This window comes from Mytilus edulis, chromosome 7 (assembly GCF_963676685.1).
Source record: "Mytilus edulis chromosome 7, xbMytEdul2.2, whole genome shotgun sequence".
Taxonomy (NCBI): Eukaryota; Metazoa; Mollusca; class Bivalvia; order Mytilida; family Mytilidae; genus Mytilus; species Mytilus edulis.
Window position 1 is genome coordinate 16,803,502 of NC_092350.1, and position 26,900 is coordinate 16,830,401.

The following is a 26,900-nucleotide window of genomic DNA, read 5'->3' on the forward strand; positions in this document are numbered from 1 at the left end:
AAATATATGAAAGCAATCAAATAGAATGCGGTTTGTTAAAGCTGGCAGATTTATTCTACATTTTCAGCTATCGTCTGACTTACTTATGAATAGTCGGCTATTTTATGTTTTAAATACTGTTTATTGGAGTAACCAAAAACAATGATACACTTCGAAGTACAATGATAATGTTAAAGGTTAAACTATTATGTTCTGTTAAATGGTTCAGCGTTCCAGAAAACAATCAAAGATTCACACTGATTGTTCACATTGTTGTTTGCTAAGCATAATTATTATAATTAAATAATTGACAATTACAAATCAAGACAATCTTATTATTTAAATAACCACTGTATATGCATTTGTTAGAAGAATGAATTGATAATACATAATATACAAAATACATTGCACATGACAAGATAAGAATGCTACAATTTCTATACAAGATCAGTCAGTTATTGTGTAATAGAAAAAATAGGAAAATGCTAACCGTGTATACCAGCTAGTGAATTTATAACCTTTACAAATTTGCATATAATTTTACACTTAATACATATGTGTTGTTCGTAATAGTTTATTGCCTTTATTTTGTTACAATAACATTTATTCAAAAACAGTTTTCTTGAGTTGTCTAGAATTTACAATTCAAAAGAAAGTATATTAGTCACATAGTTCTTGACATTGACATAAATTACAATATCTTCTTTCTGTCTATATACAACTATTTATATAACAGTTTCAATTGGTAATCTTTGATATTAAGTTCATAACCTACAACATGAAGTCCTATCTCTATTTGGTAACATATTTTGTAATTTTACAAATTCAAACTTATATGTATAACCTGTATAATAAACCATTTGACGAATAACATGTATCTGAACGCCAATTTTGTTGAAAAAAAACCAAATGACTTTTGTTTTTTAAACTATCATTTAGTTCACTTTGTGCTAAAGTCAGTTTGTACAAATAAGATATTACTATAACCACAAATATCAACTCATTCAGACGTAATTTTGGTTGTTAATCATTTAAAAAAACATACAGTTACATAAAATGTGTGGCAACTAATTGACTTTGTCTTGAACAATTACAGACACATACTTTACCATATGCAGTTTAATGTAGAATGTCATGGGATATATATCAAGATCGCTGTAAACCATAAAGTTTGGATCCCCCTTTTTCAAGTTCAGTAGTAGGTTGAAATATCTCAAGATTTCTCTCTCTATAATATTTGTATTAATATACCCCCAGATTTAACATCCATAAAGTAAAACATGCCTAAATGACTTATATCTTTATGGTACTTGGAAAGTTATCTGTCCTTGAAAAGTCAATCCCAAATATGGAATTTCTTTGATGTTTCTAATTCTTTATTATTATGAAAATTTTGCGATAAACGTCCATTACAAATCATAATTGTTCGTCTTACTACAGTTTCAAAATATTACAATATTCACTGAAAGTTTTATTTCGGGACTGAAAGATTCGGCTGATTCATGAAGCAGAACTGTTTCATCTGCATATGGTTTAATATAGATATTCTTTTCAAAAATTCATGCATTTGTAAAAATAAAATAAAAAAAAGAGTCCAAATCATTCAGATATAGAGATAATAAGCGAGGTGAGAGATTTAGTACTTGTTTTCCCCCAATAAAACGAGGTGAATAGTCAGTTCATTCATGAAATTAAATAACATTTTCAGAACAACAAAATTAACTGTAGTACTATATCAATTTCTTAACCAAATTATCTGATAATCATCAGGAAAGTTGATTTATCTTATATATTCAAAACGGAGGTAAATAATTTGTCAAAGCAGCTAATAATAGTGATAGGCCTAAAAATGTTAGGGCCCAATTTGTAACTCTTCCTTTTATATAACTGTATGGGTTTAATAGTTCATTATAACCAAATCTCAGGAATAATGCTACTGACAACATTTTGACTTATAGTGAATATAATTTTAAATGAATGCTTCAAATACTCATGTATATTAATATAATTTAATTTTGAATGTAACGCATCTTCTGATTGGCCGACGTTATTTGGTTATCAGCCCATAGACATAATTAAGTCATGCAGCCGTGACTTCATCTACGTTTTTTCATGGTTTTTCTACGGTATAAAATCGAATTTAGAATTAAATTATAAGAAATGACTGTAGTATTTTTTCTGTCTATTCGAAATAACATAAAAAATGTGGTGCACATTGTTAAATAACCGGCTACGCGTTATTCGGTGTGCACCAAATTTTTTATGTTATTTCTTCATAGACAGAAAAAATATTACAGTCATTCCTTAAATCGACACCAGAGGCTTTACTATTTGCAAATGTTTAACTGCTTTCTCACTTTCATCTACACTTATGGATACATTCAATGATATGTTTGATCTCTCAACACTGTTTTGTTTTGTATTTTTTTTTTTCATTTTCATTTGCGCTACCAGCATTTAATCTTTTAAATCAATCTAACACTATATTCATAATAAGTATAAAATGCTTTTTTGGGTATTTTCTCCACTATATCATTTTTTCCATATTCTTTTCGGTCAGTGGATTTCAAAGTATTCATTCTATTTCTATATTGCCTATGTGTCCTCATACCTATATCCAAAATCCTCATATATTTTTTTCTGTTATATTTTAGTTTCGGCTTCCTGAAGTTGTGATCGATTTAAAATTTTAATTTTGTTTTTGGTGATTTATGTTTTACCTGACTTTACAACCAACGTCGAACCATGGTTTGGATGCCTTCTAATATGTTTTAAGGTTTGGATAACGCTTTCCTTTTGTATATGTGCCGAAAGTCCTCTTAGCATGTGTCAGTATTTAGTTAACTCTTTTTTTTAAATTGATGAATATAATCTGCAATTTTAGTACTCTCACTGCTGTTTATTTCATACGATGGATCATCTTAAACCACTTTATTTTCATTTATTTCGGCATGAGGAATTAATGATAACAGATTATGTATATCCGAAAAATAAAGTATTCGTTTCTAATACAGTAAAATTTTCGATAAGTTTGAGAAAACATGGAGGCATTATTTTATGATCGACAACATTAGCTTTTTTGCAAGTAAATAGTCCTCTGTTGTCACAAATTTTACCATTAACAATAAGCATATTGTTATGATCCTAATAACTAGTTACTAAAATTATTCCTGACATCCATACCTTGTCTTTTCGGTGATAAACAATGCAAAATAAATTAATTGACGAAAACCTTAATTTAATAAAAGGCTCCGTAGAGTATATTTCGATCATCTGACAACATTTTGATTATTGATTATGTCAGATTTAAAAGGCATAGAAGTTTCAATCGGAAATGTCCCAAAATGAAAAAAACTTCAATTACAACAGAACTATCAAAATCTTTCGAATAAATATTTGTCAGTATGCATCAAATTCCTTGTGTATTTACAACAAATGACATTCTCAAATTTGTCACCTTAATCGGATAAAGATAAATAAGGGTTGCATTCTTTTTTCTTACATGTATTGAAAAAATTAAGTTCACAGTACCGACACGTTTAAATGATATTAATATAAGACTGTCTGGTATATAACTAGGAACAATGCTATAATAACATTACATGTTTGTTTCAACAAACTATCGACATTCCAATGGAAACCAATTGTGCCCCTCTTCTTGGCGACTTGTTCCTTTATTATTATGAGGCTGACTTCATACAGGAACTTCTAAGGACTTGATTAACAATTCTTAAATGATGGTCGAAAAACATGCAGAAAAAACTATGATTCATGAAATTATTTTAAAATGCGTATTTGAACAACTTTTAACTTTTAAACTAGATTTCATTTTCCAGTGGATAATATAACACTTTGCGGAAAACTGCCGTTTTTATGAACTTTTCTCAATCAGAGGGTTACGACAATATCTATAATTGATCAAAGAGATTAACAAGCACCGACTGGTGCTCGAAGTATAATTGTATGCAAAAGATCAGCAACATATCTTAATAGAGTGGCTGAAAACTTGCTATTATTTTCTAATTGTATGTTTGGTCTCATGGTATTGATTCAAGACAAAATTGAAACTTTCTTATATTAATTAATTAAAGTGCAGACAGCCTACCATGATTGATAGAGTAGCCCGTTTAGATGTGACCACGACCTACCTACATTTTAAATTCTATTTGAAACAAGCGTTTGAAAGTTTTGATTCTCAATGATATTTAACGCCATAATTTATTATGCATTACAATTGATGAAATTGTACACCCATGAGGAGTCTTTTGTAAACAGAACGCTCGTCTGAAGTACCCTGTACTAGTTGTTCAAACCATCGGTATCGTCGGTGACTGCCATATGATGACCTTTATCGGGTAAAATTGACACTGTGGTTTTGGTCGAGAGAAAAAAAATAAACTACCAACCGCATTCATTCGAGATGACATTTGTCAATTAGCGGAATAAAAAATCTTTCAAAAAAAAACAGTAGTATCTTACTTTTTATTGTGACTGCACTGTACAATTCTGACCTTCACATTATCCAATATTATATGTTATTATAAATACGCAATCATGGTTTCTATGAAGTTACTTTGTTTGCATAACACCTGTTACCCTACGGTCATTGATGCGATGCGCTTTCAAGGGTTTTTTGCATGTAAAAAAAATGATGAAAAGATCCGAGAGGCCCGCGATAATAGACTCCTCGTGAAACTCCACAGCCATACTTCCAGTAATAACAATATTGAATTCCCCCATTGAAAATAATTTTGGAAGGTTATGATTATACAGTGCAAACACAATAAAAAGTATGACAGCACTGGTTTTTGATTCCATCAAATGAAAAACGCCATCTCGAGTGGGCGCGGATAGCAATTGATAAAAAAATCAACAAAAACACTATGCTTATTTAACATGACGGCGACTATATATCTAAGATAATTAGTCTCCTGTCGATAGTTATCTAATTGAAAATCATATCACATCATCTTATTTAGAAATCAATCATACGCCTGGCGTTTGACCAATGTTCGCTTTAATTTTGAAAGATCTTGACTAATGGTATTTTAACAGTCATACCTTTCAAGAAATACTGATGTTGTTTTAGTTTGTTTTCTATATTTAAGGTAGATTCATGGTATACCGCCATCTTGGATTGTACAATCACAGTACAAAATCGGTCTAGCTATTTTTCCAAATCAGCAAATTTGGAAACAGATTTGCAATTTAATGGTTAGACTGTTTATTTATATAAAGAAAACTTGTTGATTTATTGTATTATTCAAAATATTTTAACAAATATCAACCTTTTTGGCTTTTAAATTCATTTTTTTCAATGAGCCATTTAAAGGGAGATAACTCTTTTAGTACAAAATTTATACTGGGCTAATAGGAAATCTTTTTATTTTTACTTGTGGCAAGAAAACAAGTTCGGTGACACCATGTTTTCTTTTTATTTTCTTAAAGCATGTTATGAAACCTATCTTCTCACAATTTATTTCAAAATTCTATCTCATAGAATTTTTTTTATGCACTCTTATGTGTTTTTTCATGAACAAACTAACCAAATTTAGGCAATTTTCAACGACTCATAGCTTGAAAAATAGCACGGTGACCCATACTTTTTATCATATGTTTGAAAAAAGCATAGTAAAATCTTCATTTTGGCAAATTATAAGTAAATTCTGTCTCAAAAAACGTATACTTATGATCTACCTTAACTGCTGTATACAAGAGTACCACATCAAAAACTTGGCCATTATTATATTATAGTTCTTTTCTATGTGTGTTACATTTTAATGTTGTCATCATGTTGTGGCGTAGTTCTCCTCTTATATTTGATGCGTTTCCCTCAGTTACAGTTTGTTACCCGGATTTGGTTTTTTTCTCTCAATCAATTTATGAATTTCGAACAGCTGTATACTACTGGTGCATTTATTTACAATATATCACAATAATGATACCAATGTTAATGCACTAGAAGCTAATTTTAATCGTTAGTGTCTCTTTAGTGATGCGTCAGGCCAAAATATTGAAAATCAAAGATGTATGCAAACGTTGAATATCTGATTAAACATAAACATACCACTTTTATAGTAGAGTCAAACCAAGACAAGGAATTATAGTAATGTATGGAACGCCAACACTGTCTTGTTATGACCATTTTCATTATATGATGTGCATTTACCTTTATATGATGTGCATTTACCTTTATATGCTGTGTTTTTACCTTTATATGATGTGCACTTGTCATTATATTATGTGCACTTGTCATTATATGATGTGCAAACACCTTTATATGATGTGCAAATATCCTTATATGATGTGCAAATATCCTTATATGATGTGCAAACATCATTATAGTATGTGCAAACATACTTATATGATGTGCATACATACTCATATGATGTGCAAATATACTTATATGATGTGCAAATATACTTATATGATGTGCAAACATTCTTATATGATGTGCAAACATTCTTATATGATGTGCAAACATTATTACATGATGTGCAAATGTACTTATATTATGTGCAAAGATCCTTATATGATGTGCAAATATACTTATATGATGTGCAAATATACTTATATGATGTGCAAAGATCCTTATATGGTGTGTACATATCCTTATATGATGTGCAGTTTCCCTTATATTACGTGCAAACATCTTTATATGATGTGGTTGTGTCATTATATTATGTGCTTGTAATCTTATATTATGTGGTTAGGTTTACTTCATTATATGATGTCGAAACGTCATTATATGATGTGCTTTCGTCGTCGTTATGGTCAATGAACATGATTACGATTAGAATGATTACTGTCTACGTCATAACTGATTCCGATCTGCTTCTGTAAATTATTAACCCGGCTCAAATATGTGTCTATCGCTAGCGAAAGTGCAATTGATAGGGAAAATAAGACAAAGCAATTTAACAAAATCAACGTTTCAAACATTTCGGTTGAAGATTAAAATCAGTTGATACAGGATCTAGTTGAAGAAATCTCCGGCTGTGGAGTAAATGATAACAAATAAGAGCCTTTTATAACTTGCTATTCGGTTTAAGCATAGGCTCCGTGTTGAAGGTCGTACTATGACCTATAATTGTTTCCTCTTACAAATTATGACTTGGATGGAGAGTTGTCTCAGTGGCTCTCATACCACATCTGCTTATTTCTATTTATTGCAAAAGACACCATTGAAATCACAGTCTGTTTCAAAAATATTTCATAACAATAGCTATACAATTATCTACTGATGCATACTATGGCGAGATGGTTTGTTTTATAAAATGTTATTGAATAATATTAATCTGTAAATGGTAAGATGTATAATGTAGTATTGAATATGTACAATGATATTACATCTAGTATATCATATAATCTGTGCTACTAAAGGAGTAGACCGATTTCATTGAGTCGCAACTCCTCTACAACCATACCAAGTCGGAAATATGTGTGATAGGTCTTTTAATTTGTCTTTGAACCAATCTTTTTTCCACAGAAAACGCCAATTATGTGAGAAAATACCCAATTTCGAAGACTGCAAGCTTAGTCGACGTAGTGCCCACAAAATGCGAAATGGCTATGTGGGAAATTATAAAAAATGAAAAAGTGGTATCTTTGCTAATGAGACAACTCTCCACAACAGACCAAATTACACAGAAACTAATGACTATAGGTCACCATACGGTATTCAACAATGAGCACATATTGGCATATACAGATTGTTTATTTTCAACTTATTTTAATAAAGATTTTTTTAATTGCTAATAAAATTCTGAAACATTAGTACTAGTATGTCAACAGATTTGGAGTAGCGTTAACGATTTCTGAGATATAAGGGGTTGATTGATTCCTGATGAAGTGTTTTAGATTTAATTTTTCGTCCAATTAGATCGGATTTTACCTTTGTGGTACTTATTTTGATCCTTTTCGGTAATGGCAACGGATTTTACGTAGACGATACAGTTATTGAGTTAAAAGGGGGGAAAAACACTGAAAATCACACTTTGCCACACTTTTTCCAATTTAGGGTATTTAATATTTTTATTTTCCAACCGAGATGAATGGGGTGACGCCCGTCTTTCGCATTTTGTTCCTCTTTTTCGTCTCTTTAACAAAAAATAGAATAAAAAGCATTAACTTTGTCATTACTGTGTCCACCTTATTACTGTATCATCATTCTTTGTTTCAACACTTGCCCACTCGCTGGCGTCTCCTTGTATCATCGGTACAGCGGATATAGGTACTAACCAAGGGGTCGTGATCGATTTTTCTTCTGACACGGTACGAAAATCTTTGTTTTGTTTACATTATATCAATGTGTACTTCAATCTAAACATATTTGTTGTTTTAAGAAATGTTTTGGTCGTAGGTTGGTGATTACTCTCACTATTTGCCCAAAACAAGAATCCTTACTAAAAACATGTGCAAATACTTGTCAAAGAAGTTGGCGCTCGTCTCATCCGATATGATTCTATATTCATTGCAACTCTTTTTCTGATAGAAGGCCACTGTTTGTGCGTAATAAGTATAGCTGTTTCAATAATTGGCATTGAAATATTTTGTACATATGTTATTTTTCGATATTTTATTCCGACAAGAAGCGTTGTGTATAGCTGACCACATGAATCGTTCTGTACGGTGCATAGTTAAATGAATGTACGGTATATAGTTTTTCATGCTTGGAAGTACCTACAAAGCTATATCCGCTGTACCGATGATACACGATAGTAATTATAATTCGGAATACTTTGCTTGCTTGTGACAATGGTGTTCGACAAGGAGAAAACTTATCACCTTTCCTATTTTATTTACTTTTGATTGACTAAAATAATTTCTTAGTGACTAGAAATATTACATGACTTAACAGAACTATACCAGAAGATCTGGAAAGAGAATTAGAAATATATCTTAAGTGTTTTGTTATATTGTTTGCAGATGACACGGTGTTGCTGGCTGAAACAGCACAGGACCTGCAGACTCAACTCAATGCTTTCCATGATTATTGTAAGGCTTGGAACTTGAAAGGAAAGTTGTCAAAATTAAAGTCTTAGTGAGTTTTTTTTTTGGACGGATGCCAAAAAATCTCCGATTTTCTTACAATGATACTAACATTGAGATGATAAAACAATATAACTATTTGGGTATTGTTGTTACTAAAACGGGAAATTTCAATATGACAAAAAACATTTATCCGATAAGGCTTTAAGCCATGTACGAAAACTTGAAAACAGGAAGGATGTATAAGATTTCTGTAAAATGTCAACTTCAGCTTGTTCGTTTATAAAAAATATATAAACACGTGCGTTTGTCCTCCAGCTGGCTTAGTAATTTTGAAACATCTCTCTCTCTTGTTTTGTATATACTGTAAATAGTTATTATTTTTATCTCTGTATACTGATGTCATACATTGACATTGCTATTATATAGATTTAGAGGCCATAAGTATACCGGTATGGATGATTGATTGACCGTTATTTCGCGCAACTTTCAACACTTTCATGCTATTTCGTGGCGGTGAGTTTATATTGGTGGAGAAAGCAGAAGTGCCCGGAGAGACACCCTGACCTTCGTTTGGAAAACATACAATTCTGGTCAATTAAGATTGGAATCGAGCTTACCTGCCACGTGCGGGATTTGAAATCGCACACCTAAGGGTTGACATGCTAGTGATACAGCAGTTCGACTACTTATAAAAAAGAAGAAGTGGTATGACTGCTAAAGTCTAGACAACTCTCCACTAGAGGTCAAAATGACACAGAAATTAACAAGTAAAGGTCACCGTACGGCCTACAACAATGATCAAAGCCCATACCGCATATTCAGCTATAAAAGGCCACGAAATGACAATGTAACCACTCGACCACCCAGCGCCCATCACTTTCACCCGAAATGGATGAAAGGAGATATGGAATGAACCTGAACTCGGTGTATTACATTAACGTGCAGCTTTTTATCATGTTTTTTGTGCATATATTTCACAGTTTCAACTATAGATGATTATGGGTGGATTCTTGAGGTCCAGCAGCAAATTGATATATGCATATTCGTACAAGAACATGTTTAACCCCGCCGCATTTTTGCGCCTGTCCCAAGTCAGGAGCCTCTGGCCTTTGTTAGTCTTGTATTATTTTAATTTTAGTTTCTTGTGTACAATTTGGAAATTAGTATGGCGTTCATTATCACTGAACTAGTATATATTTGTTTAGGGGCCAGCTGAAGGACGCCTCCGGGTGCGGAAATTTCTCGCTACATTGAAGACCTGTTGGTGACCTTCTGCTGTTGTTTTTTTATTTGGTCGGGTTGTTGTCTCTTTGACACATTCCCCATTTCCATTCTCAATTTTAATGTGGTATGAATATTTACCCTGTTTTGTACTAGACCGACACCCTGAGCCGGACTTTTTAACATGCTAGTTCAAAAGGAAGCATTCCGAAGGAAGACATGTATTTCACCTTACTCGGACACATTTTTCTGATTCCGAGCCGACCAGCTTTTGCTCTTAATTCTTAATCCCGCGTGCTTATATAATTAGCTGGGAAGCAGCATGTAAATAAGAATTTTAAAGTCTTTGGTTTTGACCCGGCCGGGGTTCGAACCCACGACCTCTCTCACTCAAGGCGAACATACTACGACGAAAGTACCACCACTAGACATGCAGTAACCCGCAATATAAAAGGTTTCGTGGGAAGCTGCTCATATACTAGTATTCACCTCTAGACTCAATTAAACAGGGCTAACTTACCGACCATTGATATTTTTATGTGAGGGTGGGGGGCAAGTTGTTTTTTAAACGTTTGATTCTAAATTTCTTGAAAGAGATTTTATCTATTTCAGAAGGGAAGCGAAATAGTTTGTTTCTATTTAAAATGAGGAAAAAATAAAACAATGATGAAACTTAAAAAAAAAATAAACCATGTTTTTTGTTGTTTTTTTTTATTTCGAAAAAGGAAATACACGTGCTCCTTCCCTCAAACTAGAGTCGGTGTCTAACACATTTATTTATTAATATATAATGTACAGATCATCTGTTTCAGCTTTGGATACAAGGATCTGACAACACGTCATTTTATTTTCTGTCCTTGCATATATTACATCAGCCAATGACATTTCAGCCTTCAAATTTTTGAAGGTGTGTATCAATCCAACAAAACCAGAGAATTGAGCGTTTTTAATCTGGTGTCTAAATGAACTTAAAACACTCAGTCTGCATTTATTTATTTTTTACTGAGACCTGTTGTTCTCTTACATATAGAGAGTGGTGTTTTGAATTTTCAAAGTGAAGATTTACGGCAGCGGCTTTTAATATTTTGCGTTTATCCTGGAAACATAATAGATTTAAAAAAAACAAATAGTGCAATGTGTCTGAATATACTCTATAGTAAAGGTACTTTTTGGGTAGTTTTGGCTTTTCAGAGTTTTGTTGTTTTATTGGCTATTATCTTGATAACTAATAATAGAGAAATCTTTTCTTGTAAGGTATAGACAAGAACATATATAATCAAAGTACTGAAGTATGAAAATCGTTTGCGACTTCAGGGAACTAGTTTATTCTTATGTTGCACTGTTATACCACTTTCCAGGTTAGGGGGGGGGGTGGGATCCCGCTAACATGTTTTACCCCGCCACATTATTTATGTATGTGCCTGTCCCAAGTCAGGAGCCTGTAATTCAGTGGTTGTCGTTTGTTTTTGTGTTACATATTTGTTTTTCGTTCATTTTTTTTTACATAAATAAGGCCGTTAGTTTTCTCGTTTGAATTGTTTTACATTTTCTTATCGGGGCCTTTTATAGCTGACTATGCGGTATGGGCTTTGCTCATTGTTGAAGGCCGTACGATGACCTATAGTTGTTAATGTTTGTGTCATTTTGGTCTTTTGTGGATAGTTGTCTCATTGGCAATCATATCACATCTTCTTTTTTATATTAGTTTGGATTTGCCGTTTGTGGTTTCATTAATATTTACCACACCTTCATTCAATAATAGCATCAGATGAAAAATTCTCTGCTAGAAGAAATTGTTGAAACTTAATTTTCAGGTTTTAACAATTCAGATGAGCGAAACGAGGCGTAAAGATTGATGCCTGCATTATACCGCGGCAAATTTATAACTATATAAAACTGAATGCCACTTTTCCTATCCCCTCTTTTTTTTGTTACAAATGACCGGTTCCTTATATGAGCCATTACTCTATCAGAGTCCGATTTATTCCCAATTGTTTGTGTCTATCTTGAGAATATATAAAGAGAAACTCGAACAGCTAACCATGATCAGAAAGGCAATATTTACATAAATGAAAATACTAAACTTCGTGTATTATCTTCTTATAGAAAAATTGCTAATGTTAGGTATACCGAAATTGACAAATATAATGCCTTCCCTCGTTAAAACGATCATATAGCATGACATAAAAGAAATATTTATTCAATTCAATAACCTTAACCGTATTGAAGACTCCGTATGTTTATTATTAAAGATTTGCGATTTAAACAAAACTTTGCAATTCATATATATTTTTTACAATTTTCCAACAATATCAGATGTGATTTTTTTGCATCTTAAAACGATGTACTAACATGCTAAGGTTTATCTCAAGTCTCAACCATTTTCCAAACGGTAGCAACAGATTTGATCCTAATTAGTAGTAACGGTTACTCCGCAGACGCAGATCGGAATCAGTTATGACGTAGACAGTAATCATTCTAATCGTAATCATGTTCATTGACCATAACGACGATGAAAGCACATCATATAATGACGTTTCGACATCATATAATGAAGTAAACCTAACCACATAATATAAGATTACAAGCACATAATATAATGACACAACCACATCATATAAAGATGTTTGCACGTAATATAAGGGAAACTGCACATCATATAATGATATGTACACATCATATAAGTCTATTTGCACAGCATATAAGTATATTTGCACAGCATATAAGTATATTTGCACATCATATAAGGATCTTACAACATAATATAAGCATATTTTCACATCACATAATAATGTTTGCACATCATATAAGTACATTTGCACATCATATAAGTATATTTGCACATCATATAAGTATATATCCGCATCATATAAGTATGTTTGCACATCATATAATGATGTTTGCACATCATATAATGATGTTTGCACATCATATAAGGATGTTTGCACATCATATAAGGATATTTGCACATCATATGATGACAAGTGCACATCATATAAAGGTAAATGCACATCATATAAAGGTAAATGCACATCATATAAAGGTAAATGCACAACATATAATGAAAAATGGGCATAATAAGACAGTGTTGGCGTTCCATAGTAATGCGTGAGGGGGATAGTTTACGTTCTATCATTTCTCATGTTTGAAAATTTTATAAAAGTAAATTTCAATAAAATAATATCTGCATGTTCTTTCCAGTAACGACATTCATGCCACTTTGCTTGATATACTTTAAAGGACTAGTAGTTAACTAGCAGAGGTCTCGACATTTTAGATGTAGTATGCGAGGAACAAACTCAATCTGGCAATAGAATATCACCAAAGTCTCCCCACGACATAAAGACATTTTAGATGTAGTATGCGAGACACAAACTCATTCTGACAATTCAATCTTAACAAAGCCTCCCCACGACATAAAGACATTTTAGATGTAGTATGCGAGACACAAACTCATTCTGACAATTCAATCTCACCAAAGCCTCCCCACGACATAAAGACATTTTAGATGTAAAATGCGAGAAACAAACTCATTCTGACAATTGAATCTCACCAAAGCCTTCCCACGACATTAAGACATTTTAGATGTATAATGCGAGAAACAAACTCATTCTGACAATTGAATCTCTCCAAAGCCTCCCCACGACATAAAGACATTTTAGATGTATAATGCGAGAAACAAACTCATTCTGACAATCGAATCTCACCAAAGCCTCTCCACGACATTAAGACATTTTAGATGTATAATGCGAGAAACAAACTCATTCTGACAATTGAATCTCTCCAAAGCCTCCCCACGACATAAAGACATTTTAGATGTATAATGCGAGAAACAAACTCATTCTGACAATTGAATCTCTCCAAAGCCTCCCAACGACATAAAGACATTTTAGATGTATAATGCGAGAAACAAACTCATTCTGAAAATCGAATCTCACCAAAGCCTCCCCACGACATAAAGACATTTTAGATGTATAGTGCGAGAAACAAACTCATTCTGACAATTGAATCTCTCCAAAGCCTCCCCACGACATAGAGACATTTTAGATGTATAATGCGAGACACAAACTCATTCTGACAATTCAATCTTAACAAAGCCTCCCCACGACATAAAGACATTTTAGATGTAGTATGCGAGACACAAACTCATTCTGACAATTCAATCTTAACAAAGCCTCCCCACGACATAAAGACATTTTAGATGTAGTATGCGAGACACAAACTCATTCTGACAATTCAATCTGAACAAAGCCTCCCCACGACATAAAGACATTTTAGATGTAGTATGCGAGACACAAACTCATTCTGACAATTCAATCTCACCAAAGCCTCCCCACGACATAAAGACATTTTAGATGTAGTATGCGAGACACAAACTCTTTCTGACAATTCAATCTCACCAAAGCCTCCCCACGACATAAAGACATTTTAGATGTAGTATGCGAGACACAAACTCATTCTGTCAATTCAATCTTAACAAAGCCTCCCCACGACATAAAGACATTTTAGATGTAGTATGCGAGACACAAACTCATTCTGACAATTCAATCTCACCAAAGCCTCCCCACGACATAAAGACATTTTAGATGTAGTATGCGAGACACAAACTCATTCTGACAATTCAATCTTAACAAAGCCTCCCCACGACATAAAGACATTTTAGATGTAGTATGCGAGACACAAACTCATTCTGACAATTGAATCTCACCAAAGCCTCCCCACGACATAAAGACATTTTAGATGTATAATGCGAGAAACAAACTCATTCTGACAATTCAATCTCACCAAAGCCTCCCCACGACATAAAGACATTTTAGATGTAGTATGCGAGACACAAACTCATTCTGACAATTCAATCTCACCAAAGCCTCCCCACGACATAAAGACATTTTAGATGTAGTATGCGAGACACAAACTCATTCTGACAATTCAATCTCACCAAAGCCTCCCCACGACATAAAGACATTTTAGATGTAGTATGCGAGAAACAACTCATTCTGACAATTGAATCTCACCAAAGCCTCCCCACGACATAAAGACATTTTAGATGTAGTATGCGAGACACAAACTCATTTTGACAATTCAATCTTAACAAAGCCTCCCCACGACATAAAGACATTTTAGATGTAGTATGCGAGACACAAACTCATTCTGACAATTCAATCTCACCAAAGCCTCCCCACGACATAAAGACATTTTAGATGTAGTATGCGAAACACAAACTCATTCTGACAATTCAATCTCACCAAAGCCTCCCCACGACATAAAGACATTTTAGATGTAGTATGCGAGACACAAACTCATTCTGACAATTCAATCTCACCAAAGCCTCCCCACGACATAAAGACATTTTAGATGTAGTATGCGAGACACAAACTCATTGTGACAATTCAATCTTACCAAAGCCTCCCCACGACATAAAGACATTTTAGATGTAGTATGCGAGACACAAACTCATTCTGACAATTCAATCTCACCAAAGCCTCCCCACGACATAAAGACATTTTAGATGTAGTATGCGAGACACAAACTCATTCTGACAATTCAATCTCACCAAAGCCTCCCCACGACATAAAGACATTTTAGATGTAGTATGCGAGACACAAACTCATTCTGACAATTCAATCTCACCAAAGCCTCCCCACGACATAAAGACATTTTAGATGTAGTATGCGAGACACAAACTCATTCTGACAATTCAATATCACCAAAGCCTCCCCACGACATAAAGACATTTTAGATGTAGTATGCGAGACACAAACTCATTCTGACAATTCAATCTCACCAAAGCCTCCCCACGACATAAAGACATTTTAGATGTAGTATGCGAGACACAAACTCATTCTGACAATTCAATCTCACCAAAGCCTCCCCACGACATAAAGACATTTTAGATGTAGTATGCGAGACACAAACTCATTCTGACAATTGAATATCACCAAAGCCTCCCCACGACATAAAGACATTTTAGATGTATAATGCGAGACACAAACTCATTCTGACAATTCAATCTTAACAAAGCCTCCCCACGACATAAAGCCATTTTAGATGTATAATGCGAGACACAAACTCATTCTGACAATTCAATCTCACCAAAGCCTCCCCACGACATAAAGACATTTTAGATGTATAATGCGAGACACAAACTCATTCTGACAATTCAATCTTAACAAAGGATCCCCACGACATAAAGACATTTTAGATGTAGTATGCGAGACACAAACTCATTCTGACAATTCAATCTCTCCAAAGCCTCCCCACGACATAAAGACATTTTAGATGTATAATGCGAGACACAAACTCATTCTGACAATTCAATCTCTCCAAAGCCTCCCCACGACATAAAGACATTTTAGATGTAGTATGGGAGACACAAGCTCATTCTGACAATTCAATCTCACCAAAGCCTCCCCACGACATAAAGACATTTTAGATGTAGTATGCGAGACACAAACTCATTCTGACAATTCAATCTTAACAAAGCCTCCCCACGACATAAAGACATTTTAGATGTAGTATGCGAGAAACAAACTCATTCTGACAATTCAATCTCACCAAAGCCTCCCCACGACATAAAGACATTTTAGATGTAGTATGCGAGACACAAACTCATTCTGACAATTCAATCTCACCAAAGCCTCCCCACGACATAAAGACATTTTAGATGTAGTATGCGAGACACAAACTCATTCTGACAATTGAATCTCTCCAAAGCCTCCCCACGACATAAAGACATTTTAGATGTATAATGCGAGAAACAAACTCATTCTGACAATTGAATCTCTCCAAAGCCTCCCCACGACATAAAGACATTTTAGATGTATAATGCGAGAAACAAACTCATTCTGACAATTCAATCTTAACAAAGCCTCCCCACGACATAAAGACATTTTAGATGTAGTATGCGAGACACAAACTCATTCTGACAATTCAATCTCACCAAAGCCTCCCCACGACATAAAGACATTTTAGATGTATAATGCGAGACACAAACTCATTCTGACAATTGAATCTCTCCAAAGCCTCCCCACGACATAAAGACATTTTAGATGTAGTATGCGAGACACAAACTCATTCTGACAATTCAATCTCACCAAAGCCTCCCCACGACATAAAGACATTTTAGATGTAGTATGCGAGACACAAACTCATTCTGACAATTCAATCTTAACAAAGGATCCCCACGACATAAAGACATTTTAGATGTAGTATGCGAGACACAAACTCATTCTGACAATTGAATCTCTCCAAAGCCTCCCCACGACATAAAGACATTTTAGATGTATAATGCGAGACACAAACTCATTGTGACAATTCAATCTTAACAAAGCCTCCCCACGACATAAAGACATTTTAGATGTAGTATGCGAGACACAAACTCATTCTGACAATTCAATCTCACCAAAGCCTCCCCACGACATAAAGACATTTTAGATGTAGTATGCGAGACACAAACTCATTCTGACAATTCAATCTTAACAAAGCCTCCCCACGACATAAAGACATTTTAGATGTAGTATGCGAGACACAAACTCATTCTGACAATTCAATCTCTCCAAAGCCTCCCCACGACATAAAGACATTTTAGATGTAGTATGCGAGAAACAAACTCATTCTGACAATTGAATATCACCAAAGCCTCCCCACGACATAAAGACATTTTAGATGTATAATGCGAGACACAAACTCATTCTGACAATTCAATCTTAACAAAGCCTCCCCACGACATAAAGACATTTTAGATGTAGTATGCGAGACACAAACTCATTCTGACAATTGAATCTCACCAAAGCCTCCCCACGACATAAAGACATTTTAGATGAAGTATGCGAGACACAAACTCATTCTGACAATTCAATCTTAACAAAGGATCCCCACGACATAAAGACATTTTAGATGTAGTATGCGAGACACAAACTCATTCTGACAATTGAATCTCTCCAAAGCCTCCCCACGACATAAAGACATTTTAGATGTATAATGCGAGACACAAACTCATTGTGACAATTCAATCTTAACAAAGCCTCCCCACGACATAAAGACATTTTAGATGTAGTATGCGAGACACAAACTCATTCTGACAATTCAATCTCACCAAAGCCTCCCCACGACATAAAGACATTTTAGATGTAGTATGCGAGACACAAACTCATTCTGACAATTCAATCTTAACAAAGCCTCCCCACGACATAAAGACATTTTAGATGTAGTATGCGAGACACAAACTCATTCTGACAATTCAATCTTAACAAAGCCTCCCCACGACATAAAGACATTTTAGATGTAGTATGCGAGAAACAAACTCATTCTGACAATTGAATATCACCAACGCCTCCCCACGACATAAAGACATTTTAGATGTATAATGCGAGACACAAACTCATTCTGACAATTCAATCTTAACAAAGCCTCCCCACGACATAAAGACATTTTAGATGTAGTATGCGAGACACAAACTCATTCTGACAATTGAATCTCACCAAAGCCTCCCCACGACATAAAGACATTTTAGATGTAGTATGCGAGACACAAACTCATTCTGACAATTCAATCTCACCAAAGCCTCCCAACGACATAAAGACATTTTAGATGTAGTATGCGAGACACAAACTCATTCTGACAATTGAATATCACCAAAGCATCCCCACCCACAACATAAAGACATAACAAACATGCATTGGCCCTACAATGAAGAGGACATAAACAAACTAATCCTGAATGTTAAAGCTGATAATTTTGGTGAGAAAATGCTACCAAGTCGATTATTTGCATTAGACATATATAAATAGACTAAGGTATTAATTGAAGTATGCACGACCCGTGTTTAATAAAGGCTTTTCGTTTTGAATTTTTCACGGAGTTCATAATTTTTTTCAATTTTACTTTTCTCTGTTGGTACACATTGTTCATCGTGAAAAACTAAACCGTGGATATGATCAACTGAATAAATGCAATGTTATTCAATATTTTATTCAAAAAATCACAAAAGAGGCGTAATCAAATACTATTGTACAATAAAACTGTACAAAAATACCATTTCAATTTCCATTTGTATAGTAAATCATAAAATCAATTGACATATCTTCATTTAACGTACCGTAATATTATCATATTATGAAATAACATGGTGTTATTTTTTTTAAGGAGAACTTCCTTTAAATACAAACAAAGGTATTTCAGGTCTTTTTAAAATTATGGTTTGAGTGTTATTTCGAGATAATTTCGTTTGAAATATTTGTACATATGTCTTTAATGTATATCATGCAATTTACATGATGTGGTAGTGATCTGATATACATATATATAGGGTCAGTAAATTCCATTGTGGGTGAGAGCGAAGTTCGAATCCTGAATGGAATTTACTGACTCCATTTATAACATTAGGCCATTAGTACACCGTGTAACGAATTTATCTAACCTTCAAATGTGGTATTTAGACTAGAGGCCTATCAAAGTGATGAAGTCTCTAATACTTAAAAAGTATTAAACCTACTGACGTTGTCTATACAATAAAAAAAATGCCACCCATTAAAACTTGCTAGCTTTAAATTTGTTTTATGAACTTATTTTAATTGTTCAGTGATAATTTCTTCCTCTGTTGAAACCTTTCAGAGAGCCTTTCAGATTTCTTTTGTGTTTTGAAAAGAACACGAAAACCTTACCAACCCCATATGGTAACTACCCCTTTATTGTAACAAATCCCATATTTTTAGGATACCCCGTACATATCTAATATATGTAGTCACCACGTGCAGTCTTTTAACCAGTCATATACTCATAAATTTACAAGAAATGTGTTTTTATGGTTAATGCGTTAAAAAAGGATCAAACGTGCAAAGGTTATAACAATATAGTTTATCTTAGATAATAGAAGCTGACGCACTAGAACACAAATAAACGTATATGTAAGGGTTTCGATTGTTTTCTACATTCTAATAATCCTGGTATCTTTGATAACTATTCTAATGTTAAATGTAAGTGTATATTTGCACACGATTTGGACAATCTAAAAACCACAGATTACCAACATGATCCTGAGCTATGTCTGTCGGATACGATACATCTTTCGTCAAAACAGTACGTACGAAGTCACCATAAGAAGTAAAAAGGCAAATTCTACCAGCAGAAAAATCGGTTACAAATACATTGCCATATGCATCTTCACACATGCCCTTAAAGTTTGAATTTTTGTCTACATAAACATTGCAGATCTTGAAATTTCTATCAAGCGTTATAACTTTATCTTTGCTTGTCATCATAATATATTTTGATGTGGTTTCAATTATGCGAAGAGGTTGAATCGTTATTAAATCAACAAGTTTGTCCTCAACCGGGATAGTCTTCAATAATGTTTCGGTTTCGATCTGACACCTATTGCTGTTTAGTTTTACTTCGTAAAAGCACTTATTTCTTTTTGAATATGCAATGAAGTCATTGTTTTTTAGAATACAGCATGTGCAGTTCTCCAACTCGGGAAACCTCATTATATCCACTGCTTCGTCGACGTTACCAGTTTTTATTTCCTTGATCAATTCCTTAGACTTGATACAAAGTTCATGTTTGCTTGCAAATAATATTTGTTCATCATCAGGATCAGCGTTCTCCTTTTGGATTACTGTACCATCTGAGGAATATAAATTTATTGTGTTCCGCAATTGTATCCACGTCTGGTTATCATAGAATCCAAGCAAACTCCGAGGATAATCCAGAGAGAAAGAGTAAATTTTAGTCATTTCAGATGCTTCGCAAATTAACGGGAGAGAGTAAATATGAAACTCGGATGTACTACACTTACTTGAGGTTTTCCTTCTTTGTACCATTCCAAAACACTTTTCAACGTATTTGTTTTCAATTGGATTCCCGGAGCAGAACTGTGGTGCAAATACCTTGGGTGATTTAGAGCCATGAAGTACTTCATTTCGCAGTGTTTGGTAAAGCAATTTATATTTGTTGAAAAGCTTTCCATCACGACTTAAATTTATTGCATCATCCGTGCTTCTTAGAATACATTGAAAAGAAAGTTTCTTTGTTTCAAGTTCATCTTGATAGTTTGTCATTAATTTGATATCCCTTTTCTGTATATCATCAATTTTTTGTATATTTAATTTTGCCATAACGTCGATAATGTTGCAGACCATTTCTTTCGATCTTTTTGCATGTGCTTCTATTTCTTCCTTTCCTTGTCTACAAAACTTATTATAACTATTTTCTTCATGTTTTGACATTTCAATTGTGCCATCTATCTCTGTTATTTTCGATCTTAATGCACCGATTCCCAATCGAAAGAAGTCCCTTCTTTTGTCACCTTGAAATGTTAGTCGACAATGTTTGTGAGATTTATGATTTTGTGTTACACATTCATCGCATATTGCGCTATTGCAGGACTCACACAAGATCGTGAAATCCTTCTTATGTACATCACAAACGTCTTCACAAAGTTTACCTTCATCTGACGTTTCAATAGTTTTGCTTTCGATCTTTTCTGTTACGTGTGTTTTAAATTGTTTGTGTCTTGAATGAAATGTGGAACACTCAAAACACATATTACTGTCGCAATCGACACACTTTGACACGATATTTTGTCCATTATCACACATTTGACACTGCAAGAATACTTTTGCATCAGACAAAATTTGCTCTTGTATGTATGTACATACCGTAAAATCTTCGACTCCATTTGATGTAATTAAGTGAACAGCTCTACATAAAGGACAAGTTAATGAGTCTTTATCTTCCGCTAGTTTTGCTATGCATGGTGTACAAAATATATGAAAGCAGTCCAATACGAGAGGTTTGGTAAATGCAGACAGACAAATTCCACATTTTAAGCTATCTGCGTCTGGCTTACTTTTTAAACATTCGGCCATTTTGCATTTTTAATACTGTTTCATTTGCGTAACCAAAACAATGCAATACTTCCGGGTAAACGGATAAAGTGGAAACTACTACGTTTATTTAAACGGTTTCATGTACAATGAAATGATTAAAAATTCAAACCGATTTTTACATAAGGTTTTATACATGTCTAATAAACCACACAAATAAACTAACTATGGAAAACAATTTTTCCAAAGAGTATATTGACTACTGATTTAAAGGCAAAGTGGTGTCAATTGGGGTTGCCAGCTTCATTCAATTACATTTAATATCCTGTATTAAAAAAAATTAACCAAGAAATATATATATGTCAATATACAAATATATTTTATACAACAACTTCACACACCTTTTGGAACCGTAGTCAGAAAAAAAAAACTGATGTTTTGGTCACTTTGTTTTTAGCTTGCGTTTGAAAAAAAAATAATTGAACGCATCGACATTTTTAAATTATCATATAAACTTTTCAATATACAACTTCGACGTTTTTATGAAATGATATTAATCAAAGGGTTGTGATAGTATGTACAATAGACCAATGTGATCACAAACACAGACAACTACTCACCATATGATTATATGCTAAGAATCAGGACAATGTCTAAAATAAGTGACTGGAAACTGAGCAAAAAACTTTTGTTTTCAAGTTGTATATTTGGTCTTATTGTTATAATTTGGTGAAATAAAGAATTGGTTGAACGGAACGAAACACAATTTTTATATGGTAAATAAAGGCCACTGTAGTATACCACTGTTCATAAGTCATAAATCGATTAGGAGTCCGGGTTGCAAACAAAAATAGAGTAAAAATTATTATCTATTCACATGAAAAAGTATTACAAAAACAATTTTTGATATATTCGCCTCTAATATGTTATATATGCAATAGAAATGTTAGTTGACTTAATAACGAAACTTCTTAGGAAGAGAGAAACGAAGTTAGCAGTATCCTATAACTTAACATTCCGATGCTGTCTCAAGATTTGGTGATTATGTTGAACACATCAAGCTTGTCTATCTTAAGATACAACAGACACAATTAAGTCTGTCTCATATCTAGACTGAAAGAGGGACGAAAGATACCAAAGGGACAGTCAAACTCATAAGTCTAAAACAAACTGACAACGCCATGGCTGAAAATGAAAAAGACAAACAGAAAAACAATAGTACACATGACACAACATAGAAATCTAAAGAATAAACAACACGAACCCCACCAAAAACTACGGGTGATCTCAGGTGCTCCGGAAGGGTGAGCAGATCCTGCTCCACATGTGGCACCCGTCGTGTTGCTTATGTGATTACAAATCCGGTAAATAGTCTAATTCGGTAGGTCACATTCACGAAAGGGAAGGGGATTGTAGTTACGACGTAAGAAACATATCCGATATCATTTGTGAAACGGTTATTCCATAACAGTCAACCAACTCGTGATGGCGTCCGTAAAATTTACGAAGGGATGATTTCAACTTCACCATTTGGAACTCTTGGTTTAATAGCTTCCTTGTGAGCAGTAACCCTCTATCAAGAAAATCATGATAGGAAATGCAAGCACGGGAATATCGTATAAATTGGGAGATATATACCCCGTATGCAGGTGCTGCTGGAATGTTGCTACTTAGAAATGGAAAGTTCACAATTGGAAAGCTGAAATCTTCTCTTTTGTCGTAAAGTTTTGTTTTCAACCGACCCTCATTGTCAATTTCGAGATGTAAGTCAAGATATGAAGCCGACTTAACTGTATCTGTAGTATCCTTTATCTCCAATTCGATGGGATAGATGCGTTCCACATAGTCACCAAATTTTGAATTGTTTAGTGAAAGAACATTATCTATATAGCGGAAAGTAGAGTTAAAGGATATTGCTAACTTCTTATCTTTCTTCCTAAGAAGTTCCTGCATGAAGTCAGCCTCATAATAATAAAGAAACAAGTCGGCAAGTAGAGGGGCACAATTTGTTCCCATTGGGATGCCACCAGTCTGTTGAAAAACACGTCCTCCGAACGTTACAAATATGTTGTCAATCAAGAAATCCAGCATCTTGATAATATCGGTTTCAGAGAATTTTTTGTTTGAATCAGAGTGATTCTTTACAAAGTATGATTTATCCCTCCCTAAGACAAGATACTTGTATCTACGTTGGCCATTCTTTTTTATGAAGCAAAGTAATACCAACTCTTTCAATTTGTCTTTTAGTTTGGAATGTGGAATACTTGTGTAAAGGGTAGAAAAGTCAAATGTTTTAATACTGTTACAAGATGAAAGAGAGTTAGATTGTATGTACTTTAACAGATCTTTGGAATTTTTAAGTATCCACATCTGATTCATGCCACCTCTAGAATAGGCAGTTTTACAATAACTTTGAAGCCCGTCTTTGATTGCTGATAAAAGAGATGTTAATAATTTAGAAAGAGGTTTCGTGGAGCACTTGGAAGACCCAGCAATATACCGTTGTTTGTAAGGACACTTATGTAGTTTAGGTATCCAATACAGTGATGGAAGATCCAGTTCTTCATCTTTGGTTGAAATACCAAAGGAACAAAGAACAGACCTATGATTATCCAGAATTTCCTCTTTGGTAAGTGTCGTGAGGGTATATGTTGAGTTTCCAAGTGAATTGTCTATACCTAATTCGTTTATCAAGCAATTAATGTAGTGACTTTTACAGACAAAAAAATGTTATTTGGGGTTTGTCTGCGGGGACAACAACATATTTATCATGGAGGTCGGATAACTGTTAAGCAACATTTGGGTCTTTAAAGATTGACGTAGCATGGGCATTGATGGACCCATTCAGTTTCTTAATTCTGATTTGTATTAACGACCTCACTGCCTTAATCCATTCGGATAGAGTGTCTACGTCTTCCTTCACGTTAAGCCCATTGCCTGGCATAATCCTCGACTGAATCCATCAAAATTTTAAAGTTGTATTTCCAATTGATGGATTTAGGCTCACGATATTTCGGACCATTCGATAACAACATTTCGTAGAGAAGTGTTATTAACAATGTTAAGGTCACCGGTAATAACGTGGCCAGCAGGATTATATGTGAATTGGGAACTAGCACAAGTGTAATCAGGAGGTTTAGACTTGAAGTCGTCAATATCGAGATTCTGCAAAACGCGTTTGTAATTGAAAATTTTAGTTGCAATAGGTTTGGTATAGGTATAAGAAATTATTGGTACAGACTGGTCTTTGAAATAAGGAGGTATTTTCGATTGAACTAATTTATGATGAAGGATATTGCCTAGGTAGACTAACATATGTTCCAATTTGACAATGTGGGTCGGTCGAAAACAAAAGTTAACGACAAAACAGATGATTTCTGCTTCCCAACTGTGAACTTTCCATTTCTATGTAGAAACGATCCAACACGCCTGCATACAAAGTATATTTTCCCCTTTGATACGATATTCCTGGGCTTGTATTTCCTGTCATGATTTCCATGGGAAAAGGTTGCTGCTCACAAGGAAGCTATTAAACCAATAGTTCTAAGTGGTGAATTCGAAATCATTCCATCATATTTTACGTGATCACAAGTTGATTGATCGTTACGGAATATCCGTTTCACAGATAATGCAATATTGATACAACACGCTATGGAGATATTTTTTTAAACATTGTTATTAATTTTGTCTCAATCGACCCTCATTGTCAATTTCAAGATGTAAGTCAATAAAATAGACAAACTTAATTTTATTCTTTTATTTCAAGTTCGATGGAATAGATGTGTACACCAAACTTTAGAATATTTAGTGAGAGGACGTTAAAGATAATATCACGTACCATGTGCCATATTCCAACTTTTTTAAGAAGTTACCAAATCTTTTAATTTAAAAAAAAACAACATTTATTTTGATTGAGAGATGAAAAATTTCGATGCGTTTACAAGTTAGTTACAATAAATTAATGATCTTGATTTACAGTTTAGGGAGTCGGTTCCAAAGTCAGTTGAAATAAACCGACATCCGTCATACGTATTGGTCTTGCACTTTACGCCGCCTAAACATAAAAGTAGTTTTATATTAAAGATAAGAAAGTATTTTTGGGAAATGGTCGTGGCATCATTTTTTTCGTGTGACCTCATTTTCGTGAATTAAGGAAAACTTGCGTTTTCGTGTTCATTGTAGTGCTTGGCTATGACTATGTTCCTTTGGAAAATTTGTATTTCGTTGAACATTTAAATTCGTGATTACCCAGTACCGACGAGTTCCTCGAAAATTGGTATCCAACGAATGATAATCTATCCACGTTGATAAGACATTTGTATAAACCTCGACGATGTCGAAAAATCAACTTATGATATCTCGATAATTACAATTCTGTGCAAGTGATACAAACAGTTCTTTCATAAAGCCAGTGTCAATTATCGCAACTTACCTTGTACCTATATCATATTATTTGCATTGACAAGTTGAATCATTCGGACTTTTTTTTTTAATTCTAAACATCTTCTATTAATAATCACCTGTTACATCAACCATAAGTTGCCCAGGGAAGGAAATACGGGGATCATTCGGACTTGTTTTCAATATCTACGAGTGCTTTGTCGGCAGTTATAGTTAAAACAAAAAGTATTCCTGTACAATGTAACGAGAGGTAACTCCAGCGCATATCTTGAGTTGTGTTTCAAATTCATGCATTGTTAATTAACCCTTCAATCAGAAATGAAGCAAAAAGAAAAGCAAAATAAACCAAGTGGGCATTCAAACGCATAAGTCTTATATAAACTGACCAATCCATGGATAAAAATGAAAACAAACAAACAAACACAAGTACACAAAACACAACATAGAAAACAAAAGACTGTACAAACCGAACCCTACTTA

At 34.0% G+C, this 26,900-nt stretch overlaps 2 protein-coding genes across 2 annotated transcripts in view; both read right to left on the reverse strand.

The window, feature by feature from the left end:
• Nucleotides 1-26,900, reverse strand: part of LOC139480884 (trifunctional purine biosynthetic protein adenosine-3-like) — a 483,263-nt gene that overhangs the window by 67,620 nt on the left and 388,743 nt on the right. The window lies entirely within an intron of this gene.
• LOC139480863 (uncharacterized) lies at nucleotides 19,686-22,097 on the reverse strand. Its single transcript, XM_071263787.1, has one exon. The coding sequence runs from the start codon at nucleotides 22,059-22,061 to the stop codon at nucleotides 20,163-20,165; it is 1,899 nt and encodes a 632-aa protein (XP_071119888.1). The 5' UTR covers nucleotides 22,062-22,097; the 3' UTR covers nucleotides 19,686-20,162.

Excerpts from the sequence above, each read along its gene's own strand:
- LOC139480863 (XM_071263787.1), bottom strand. The coding sequence starts at position 22,061 with ATGGCCGAATGTTTAAAAAGTAAGCCAGACGCAGATAGCTTAAAATGT.